The sequence below is a fragment of the Prunus dulcis genome, chromosome 6 (genome assembly GCF_902201215.1).
Source record: "Prunus dulcis chromosome 6, ALMONDv2, whole genome shotgun sequence".
NCBI classification, from domain to species: domain Eukaryota; kingdom Viridiplantae; phylum Streptophyta; class Magnoliopsida; order Rosales; family Rosaceae; genus Prunus; species Prunus dulcis.
The window spans coordinates 11,768,557-11,778,869 of NC_047655.1; the positions used below are offsets into that span (position 1 = coordinate 11,768,557).

The window sequence follows — 10,313 nt, forward strand, 5'->3', positions numbered from 1 at the left end:
CCTCTCCTAATGCAGTCAAGAATAATCAGGGAATATTTGTCTAAAGAGGATTTGGGGTCAATTTATGATGAGTGATAGATGAAATCTTTCGTTTAAACTTTAAAATAATATTATATTGTGATTTATGTGTGGCCAGGGTTACATTTCAAAAAGTCTGAATTTGTGGTGAAGTTTGGACTGGACGGCTAGAATTCTTTGACGGCTGCTATTTTTTTGCCTATGTTGAATAATTGTTCAATTCAGCCTTTGGTAACCTTTCCTTTTTGTGTTCCAGTAATTTTTCAGCCTCAAATTCTAATAATCAAGAGATCTACTTTGACTAGCCTTATAACTTCTAAAGATTACATGGCTACGTATAGCACTTCCCACATATATACCAGATATATAACCCTTCACGGCCCGTTTTGATTTGTGGAATGAACTTCTTGGGAATGAAACTCTCATGTCTAATCTCAGGAGATGAAAATGAAAGTTATTAATCGAAAACGCTGAGATTTTCTGAGAAAGCATACCCCTTTAGATCATCATTCAAAGATTACCCTTGCAAAATATATGAGCCAAATCGAAAATCGAATAACCATATCATGAATATTTTTATTATTTACAAGAAATATTGTGTTGGTGTATTTATTTCATCACAGTTAGATTATTAATTAGATTATCTTTTGCAAGGGTAATGTTTGAATAGGGATGTACGTAAAAAAATAAACGACTCTAATCATGAGATGACATTTTGGAGTGAGTCCGAACACGCAGTGGTTAGTGTTATATTAACTTACGGCACTAATCGGTCACTTGACCGCTCTTGGATATATATATATATATATATATATATATGAATGAATGAATGAATGAGGCAACCAAAAATAGCTAACCACTGCTTTTCTCTCTGTAGGCCTAGGGGCCTAGCTAGATTATATTTTCATGATCAGGTTAATATTCTTGAATTATCTATTATCTTTGTCACTGGATCACCATCCCATTGTGGTCTCAGAAGCCATTCCTTCATGCATGAAAAGGGTTATTCTCATTATATGGCCGGTGTTTTCAGCGTCGACAAGAATGAAAAATGAGTTTGATTCCAAAAATCAATTCCTCAAAGTTCCACTTATATGCATGTTGCTAATCCTGCCCTCCCTCAGAAAAGGAATATTTCAAATGTTGACAGCCATCACAAAATGAAAATTCCGAAAATTATAAACCACACCAGTTGATAACTAGAAAAGTAAATTATTTAGTGGGTTCGGGATAACCCTTTTACAATTTTCAAATTATGGTAAAAAGTCTAGCTTCCATATACCCAAACTTTATAATACATCAGTGTGGTATTATGTCATTGCCATTACATGTGTTAGTAAAACATTACTGTAACATATAATATTTACACTTCCATTTGTTGACTACCAACTTTTTTCCCATTTTCTGGTAAAACTGAGGGTGCCTCTGCAATTGTAACAACAACATCCATGTTGGGATTTTTTTCTTTGGTGTCAAGTTTTCCCAACTGTGATTTTTCTTGTGACACTGTGGCTTCAACAGTCTTAAAATTTGCAAGAAAGGCAAGTTCATTAACAGACTCAATAATTTTCTCACTGCAGTTGACAACATCCAGCAGAAGTGAACCAACTGTTGCTGCTGGCATCACTTCTAAGAGCTCTGTGTCTTCCCACAGCCCAGATTTAAGTAAGGATCTGAGGGACTTGGCTGCAGCCTTTGCCTTAGCCATGTGGGTTTCAGGAGAGGGTGATTTGGTCATTTCCTTGAAAGCTGCTGCTAGTTCCTTCAGTGCTTTGCCAGTCTCCAAGCTCAGTTTTGTGCATGATTCTTGAATTATATTAAGAATTTCTGGTGAGACCTGCAACACAAGTTAAGCATATGAACACTAATTAATTATTAATGGTCCAATATAGCATTATGTTACTACTTAATTTTATATTATTTTTCCCATACATGCATAAACGTAGCCAAATTGCCTAAGCTCCATTAACAATACAAACTTTAATTTAAAATGTGTTATTTATTAATTAATTTTATGTTATATATAATTTTATATGCGTGCAGATGCTAAATTAGACAAAAAAATGCATGTACTATTTATGGATTTTGTATTCATACTTTGTTGTCAGCAGTGAGGCGGCTATGAAGTGCTTCAATCCGGTAGGCGCATTGTCGAGTTAAAGTTGCAACTTTGAGGTATTGCTTCCATGGATGACAAAAATGGAAACGGCCATGTCCAGGCTCCCATCTTGCAAAATTAGCCTGAAAGTAACACGTATAACATCTTAGTTGATTAAGAATAACCTTTTTTAGATATAGAGAGAGAGAGAGAGAGAGAACTATACCCACCAAGGATTCTTCACTGCTTTTAGAATTGAGAGCACTTTTATAAGCTTGCAGAAATGCCTTGTCATCTTTGGACTCTGCATCCTCTAACGTTTTGAAGTATTCATCTCCAAATCCTATTAAAAAAATTATTTTATCCTATTAAAAAAATTATTTTATCATTTGTTTAGTCTCATACCAATTAAAGGACAATTCCTTGAAATAGCATGGTAGTTGTTACGATCTTTGTTTTTGTTGCTTGTGTTAAAAAAAAAAAAATTATGTATGCATTCAAATCTTATTAATTAATGTTGATAACTTAATATATTACATTGATAAACAGTTAATTTTGACCACACACTCAAAATAAAAACTTTTATAAGAAAGATTGCTTTTGCTATGTGATAATTCTGAATGATAAAACAACTTTGTTAAAACAAGACATGCGTCTAAAGTTATAATGTCATACTAAACAACATTATTAGGGTTACAATAAAGAATTTGGGCAGTATATGTATTGTCTAGGGTGGCATTAATATATACCTTCTAAAAAACTTCCTAGATTTTCAATGTTGGCAGCTATGAGGTTGTGTAGATCTTCGCCAGCCCACACAGGGCAAACCACTATGGAAATGATCACACAGGCAGAGCCACCAATAAAAATGGTTGCCAGCCTTTTGTGGGCCAACTCCAATATTTCATCGTCCCGAAATCCAGACACAGATATCAAAGAAAATGTCAATATAAAGATCAACAAGCCATAGTCATATCGTGCCTTGATTTGGGGAAAAAACCGTATAAATGTTGATGTCGCAGCTGCAAAGACACAAAAGTTTGAATTTAAACATGAGATGAAGATAAAAAGGACAGCAAATATAAAATTTTTTTTTAATGAAAGAAAGCAAGTATAAATATATTGGCTAAAAAGCAAAATATATTACCTTGCAGGAAGACAAAGAACCCAATTACTATGGGCTCACCTATCTGCCCAGATAGGCTAGCTAGGTGATGAGCTCCAATGCCAAGAGCACCAGCTAGCAGTGTTGCCAGTGCTCTGTTTAAACCTTTTCCAAGAGTAGCTCCTAGAAGCATGTCCATAAAACAGTCAGAAATCACCTAATCTATTTATGGTACTAGAGCAACAACGTTAACATTAATTAATTAATTAATTGGTCACATGATCATATATCTTTTATATAATATCTAGGATATAAATAATTACGTATAAACTGTCACATCATGTGGCTAGCTGATGACGATGAGATATTATGAGTTTTACATTAGTGAGATATAGCTTAAGAGAGATGACCAACATACCTACTGAGAATTCAAATACAACCACGACAGTCATGACAGCCCACATTGCAGAGACACCAAAGTTGTCATAAAGTGGCTGGTAGTAGTAGAATAATGAGACCAACGTGAGTGCAAATCCAACTTTAAGAGAATGAAAAACTCTTCTAGGGTCATCTTGCCCAAGCTTTTTGGTGTTCTTTGCAATCTCAGAGACTTTGCAAGCAATCATATTAGGCATGGCTGTTAGCCGAACCCACCAACTAGCTAAAAGCCCTACTTTCTCATGACTTGCAGACTCCATCATCACTATGGAAAAAAAATGAATGATGTAAGACTAGCTTTGCATGAACTAATTAAAGAGAAAGTGAAGGAGAGGGGGGGAGAGAGAGAGAAGAGAGAGTGATGCTTTTCGGGCACACCACAGGCTTCATATTTATAAGGGAAAAAGGATGTAACTGAAGATTTAAAAAATCTTATTTGAATTCCCTGAACAGTTTCGGTGCTTTTTGTTTTGTACGGAGAAAGTACAAGAAGTTTCATTGAAACCAAGGGTTGAAAATGCAAAGTTAAAATAAGTGCGTTGTTGCTCTGGATGGATGTTGTTACCCATTAACAAGAGCCAACAATTTGATCCTCAAGCTTAAAGAGTCGTATCAACTGGCTCTTTCTATCTGGCAATGAAAAGTACTATTTCCTTTTTACTGATTTTCTGTGCAATGCTGAACTTGCCTGTATCGCTGTATCCAATATTGGTTCTAAACTTGGTGTTAAGCCAGTTGGATAAGTCAGTGAGTTCACCCTTTGCATCCAAGGTCGATCTCTCTCCCTACACATTAGAATAGTTAAAATATCACTTTATAATAAATAAAAATATAAAACAAAAACTGTGTCAAGTATGGTCACTGGGCTTGACCAGCCAAGCTTTTATAGTTCATGGCCCGACCTAAATGTATAGATTTTAAGAAAGAGTTAGTACTAGTTAAAAATTCATTTTTAATCACCTACAACTATTTCTTTTATTTTTCTATTTAAAATATTTATTTTTTTTCAAATAAAACTCGATGACTAGGATCCAAGTAAGCAAGTTACCTAATCTAGCTTAAAATCTGATTTATTCTATTTTTTGAATTCCGAAACTACCTCTATTTACAAGTTAACGTGTTATGTGGGGGTGTAACTAATGACATACGTTTAATTTGGAAAGATCTTCAAATGGTTGTAATGGATGTAGGAATTAATTTACAAACTTATTTGAAATTAAGAAATTCAACATTAACATATTAGTAACGTTTTGGTTTTTTTTTTTTTTTCTTGTTTTCTTTTTATGAATTATACTACTAGTAATCTATTTTACTATAGTTTTATGAATAATAGTGTACAATGAAAAATATTTTGATTATCTATTTATTGTTTGTTTTATGAAAACAATTTTTTTTTTAAATGAACCTATTTTTTCTCTAAATAATGTACCTATTTTTTTCTCTAAATAATGTACCCTTTTTTCTCTGAATAAAGTACCTATTATTTGTTTTATGAAAAACAATTTTTTTTTAAATGAACCTATTTTCTCTCTCCAAATAATGTATTTTTTTCTCAAATAATGTACCTATTAAAACAATGTACTTATTTTTTAAAAACGAACCTATTTTTCCTCTCCAAATAATGTACCTATACACATTTATAGGTATATTGTAAAATAACTTACCTATGGGTAAATAATGTACCTATATTTTCTATAAATTATTCTGTATCTATTTTTAATTTATGTAAAATGTACGGAGTAACTGACTTAGTTTTTTTTTAGTTTTTTTGGTAAATAATATACCTATATTTTATTTAAATAATATATTTATATTTTATACGTATATATTTATATTTATATTTTTCATAGGTACATTATTGGATATGTAATTTACGAATATTTTGTTTTTGGTTTGCAATTTTGGGGGCGATATGTGAGAAGGAATGACAACCAAAAGAAATGGGGTGATTGATATGCTATTAATAGGGAGTATTAATTATAATTATGGCAGTTAATGAAATGCTTGAAATAAATTAGAAATAAAATATGAAGTTTGGTGGCAACGATGTAAAAACATAGGAATACTATGACTTCTTATATCCTACTGGTCATTTAAATTTGAAATTGGGTTTTACACATAGATTTATAGAGTGATGGGTATATGTCTAGGAACACTACTACATTTTACACTTTGCGCGACGAAGAGAATTTCGTCGCGCAAAATACACTGTAATCGCACAAATTTCAGCGCGACAGAAACTTCGTCGCGCAGATTCCGTCGCGCAAAGATCGTGAAGAAAGACTTTGCGAGACGAAGACATTTCATGGGTCACACAAAGTGACTTTGCGCGACGAAAACATATTAGTCGCGCAAAGCAACTTGGATTGGTCGCGCAAAGCGACTTGGATTGGTCGCGCAAAGTGACTTTGCGCGACGAAAAATATTGGTAGCTCAAAGCTTTGCCTGACGAAATACATTGGTCGCCCAAATGTTTGCGCGACGAAATATATTGGTCGCGCAAAACTTTGCGCAACGAAAAACATTGGTCGCGCAAAGTCTAAAAAAATTTATAAAAATAAAAAATTCCCGCGTCCAATTTTTGGAACCTGCCCAAATTTTTTGAGTTTTGCGCGACGAATACTAACGTCGCGCAAATATTTGCGCGACGAAATATTTTTTGTTTTAAATTTTTTTAATTTAAAATAAACTAATTTAATAGTTTGCGCTACGAAATATTTTGTCGCGCAAGGTTTTTGACTTTTTATTTTATTATTTCTTTAATATGAATTTATTTATATGAATTTTTTCAAATTTTTACTTTTTAAATTTAATTTAATTGTATGATTTCTTTTTAAAATTACTTTAATTTAAATTGATATTAATTTTTACTTTTTAAATTTAATTTAATTGTATGATTTTTTTAATTACTTTAATTTAAATTGACATATTCAAAATAAAATTACATATGAAAAATAGTGATTAAATTATCCAATAAATATATATATATAATATTCAAAATGTACACATAAATTAACAAAGTACAATAATAAAATCCTAATACAAGCGTATTGTGGTGGTAGTGGCGGAGGATATGTTTTGATAGCTTCCTAATCCTCAACTTTAGCCGTCAAAGTCTCGATGATTCCCTACAAAAAAAATAAATATGGTCAAATAACCACCAAAAAAAAAAAAAGGCATAATCTCCCCTAAAATTGTTATACCACAAATCCAACCCAAACTCCAATCCCTCCCCTTTACTCAACCCCAAAACCCACACAAACTCAAAATTAACTCCAAAAACACATATTAATGAAAAAAATTTAAAATTTGGAGAGAATATACCTTTTGGCAAGATTGAGAGTGAATGAGAATGAGAGGGAGAAGTGAGTGTGAGAGAATTAGAGAAGATAGTGATAGAGAGATGAGAGAGTGAGTGAGAGAGTGAGTGAGAGAGAGTGAGAGATAGTGAAGAGAGAGATGAGAGATTAAGTGAGAGGAGTGAGTGAGAGAAATGGTGGGATTTGGGGAGAGGGAAAGAGAAAGGAGAGGTAAGAGTAGAGAAAGGCATTGAGAAAATGGTGGAGTTATTTCGGTTTTAAAAACCGTATCACTTTGCGCGACGAAAAATATTGTTGGTCGCGCAGAGGTTTGCGCGACGAAAAATATTGGAATATTAATCGCGCAACCTTTTGCGCGACGAAACATATTGGTCGCGCAAAGTCTAAAAAAATTATTTAAAAAAATAAAAATCCCCGCGTCCCATTTTTGGTACCCGCCAAAATTTTTAAATTTTTGCGCGACGAATAGAGGAATATTGGTCGCGCAAAGTCAAAAAAATTATTTTAAAAAAAAAAAATCCCCGCGTCCCATTTTTGGTACCCGCCAAAATTTTTAAATTTTTGCGCGACGAATAGAGGAATATTGGTCGCGCAAAGTCAAAAAAAATTATTTTAAAAAAAAAATCCCCGCATCCCATTTTTGGTACCCGCCAAAATTTTTAAATTTTTGCGCGACGAAAAATATATTGGTCGCGCAAAGTCTAAAAAAATTATTTAAAAAAAATAAAAATCCCCGCGCCCCATTTTTGGTACCCGCCAAAATTTTTAAATTTTTGCGCGACGAAAAATACGTACTGGTCGCGCAAAGTCTAAAAAAATTCCCGCGTCCGATTTTTGGTACCCGCCCAAATTTTTGCGAGACGAAAAAAATATATTGGTCGCGCAAAGTTTTGAGCGACAAAAAATATTGGTCGCGCAAAGTCTAAAATTTTTTTATTTTTTTTTAAAATCCCGCGTCCCATTTTTGGTACCCGTCCAAATTTTTAGAGTTTTGCGCGACAAACTGTTGGTTGCGCAAACTTTTGAGAGACGAAAAATTGGTTCGTAACACAATATTTATAAAAATAATTGTTATGAATAATAAAATTAAAATTATTTTATTTTACAATTTAAAATATAAATAAGGTTAAAGCTGCTTAATAAATATATATACTATTCAATTTCTTAAGTGTTATACTTACAAAATAAATAAATTTAAAGCTACTTAATAAATAAATATATATACACACACCATTCAACGATCCAACCGTCAGACTTATTTGTATATACTTCAAGATCGTATACCCCAAAAATTGCAAAAAACAAACATTCAGAGATCTAGTAACGGGACAAAACTTTTCGATGGTTATAAATGAAAAATTACGATTTAACGGTTATTTTAACTCCGATTTTGATGATTTTTTTTTACAGCTACACTCCTTGACCATATATGAATACAATGACTGAATTTGATCTTCAATTTAAAATATTTACACTAGTGGATACCACAAAATCTTATGTTATATCTAACGAACTTATAAATAACCTCTTAATTGTTAGTGAATATATTGTTTTGATGGCATATGCATTCACCAAAACTAGTTTCAACGATCCAACCGTCAAACTTGTTTGTTTATACTTCGAGATCATATCCGCCAAAAATCGGAAAAAATAAACATTCAGAGATCAAGTAATGGGACAAAACTTTTCGACGGTTCTAATGAAAAATCACGATTTAACGGTTATTTTAACTCCGATTTTGATTTTTTACAGCTACACTCCTTGACCCTATATGAATACAATGACTGAATTTGATCTTCAATTTAAAATATTTACACTAGTGGATACCACAAAATCTTCTGTTATATTTAACGAACGTATAAATAAACTCTTAATTGTTAGTGAATATATTGTTTTGATGGCATATGCATTCACCAAAACTAGTTTCAACGATCCAACCGTCAACTTGTTTGTTTATACTTCGAGATCATATACGCCAAAAATCGGAAAAAATAAACATTCAGAGATCAAGTAATGGGACAAAACTTTTCGACGGTTATAATGAAAAATCACGATTTAGCGGTTATGTTAACTCCGATTTTGATGATTTTTTACAGTTACACTCCTTGACCCTATATGAATACAATGAACTAATTCGATCGTCAATTTAAAATATATATTTTCTAACAAAAACCCAATCTGAACAACAATAATATATTTTTCTAACAAAAATCCGATCCGATCTAAAATAATAAATTTAAAGCTACTTAATAAATATATATATTGTTTAATTTCTTAAGTGTTATATGCATACAAAATAAAAAACAAAAATAAATTAGTTTAGGCGATGAAATGTTTGGATTACGTCATGCAAAGATTTTAAAATATATATTTTTTATTTTTATAAGGACTTTGCGCGACGAAGTTATTGTTTCGTCGCTCAAAGTCACTTTGAGTGACGATGTATTGTTGTCGCGCAAAAGTGTGTCGCGCAAAGTAACTTTGCGCGACGAAACAATAACTTCGTCGCGCAAAATTTCGTCGCGCAAGACTTTGAGCGACGATGTATTGTCGTCGCGCAAAAATTCGTCGCGCAAAGTCACTTTGACGACGATGTATTGTTGTCGCGCAAAGTTACTTTGCGCGACGAATGTTTTTTCGTCGCGCAAAATTTGGTCGCGCAAGACTTTGAGCGACGATGTATTGTCGTCGCGCAAAAGTTTGTCGCGCGAAGTGACTTTGCGCTACGAATTGTTTTTCGTCGCGCAAAATTTGGTCTCGCAATACTTTGAGCGACGAAGTTTTTTGTTTCATCGCGCAAAGTGACTTTGTGCGACGAATAGTTTTTCATCGCGCAAAATTTGGTCTTGCAAGGAGTTTTTTTTACTAGTGGAAATAGAAAATGCATGGATCTATATTGAACAAGCCCGTTAAAAAAGATTCAACCGAAAGTTGAATATTATATTAAAGGGTTAGCTACATAAAACCTTGACACCGAATAAATAGAGACTAAAAGAGAAACAAGAATAAATCCTTATTCCCATGAGCCTAGGGCTATAAATTCATTTTAAATTTAGATGTCTCATCCATAAAGGAGGAGGGGGTGGTATATATACTGTGGTCATACTTGTATTTTTACTGTATGTATGAAGTAGCAGATATGAATGCACCTGAAATCTACATGGCTATTGGTTGGCATATCTCTGCCTTGGCTTTAATATATGTAGGGCATCTGCTTCGGCATCAAGGATGTTTCGATGGGCACGGACTTAGTGTGTTAAACGTTGTTCCGATTAAAATGACCTAAGAGGGACACATAAGGATGACCTTAGAATTCGATACGTAAAACCTTCGG

At 33.0% G+C, this 10,313-nt stretch overlaps 1 protein-coding gene across 1 annotated transcript; it reads right to left on the reverse strand.

Moving 5' to 3' along the window:
* Positions 1 to 1,237: 1,237 nt before the first annotated feature.
* On the reverse strand, positions 1,238 to 3,987 carry LOC117632133 (aluminum-activated malate transporter 2). Its single transcript, XM_034365545.1, has 6 exons — positions 3,640 to 3,987; positions 3,264 to 3,404; positions 2,866 to 3,138; positions 2,347 to 2,459; positions 2,116 to 2,259; positions 1,238 to 1,855 (listed from the first exon to the last, which is right to left on the reverse strand). Exons 1-6 carry the CDS (start codon positions 3,920 to 3,922, stop codon positions 1,382 to 1,384), a joined length of 1,428 nt encoding a protein of 475 aa, XP_034221436.1. The 5' UTR covers positions 3,923 to 3,987; the 3' UTR covers positions 1,238 to 1,381.
* Positions 3,988 to 10,313: the final 6,326 nt, after the last annotated feature.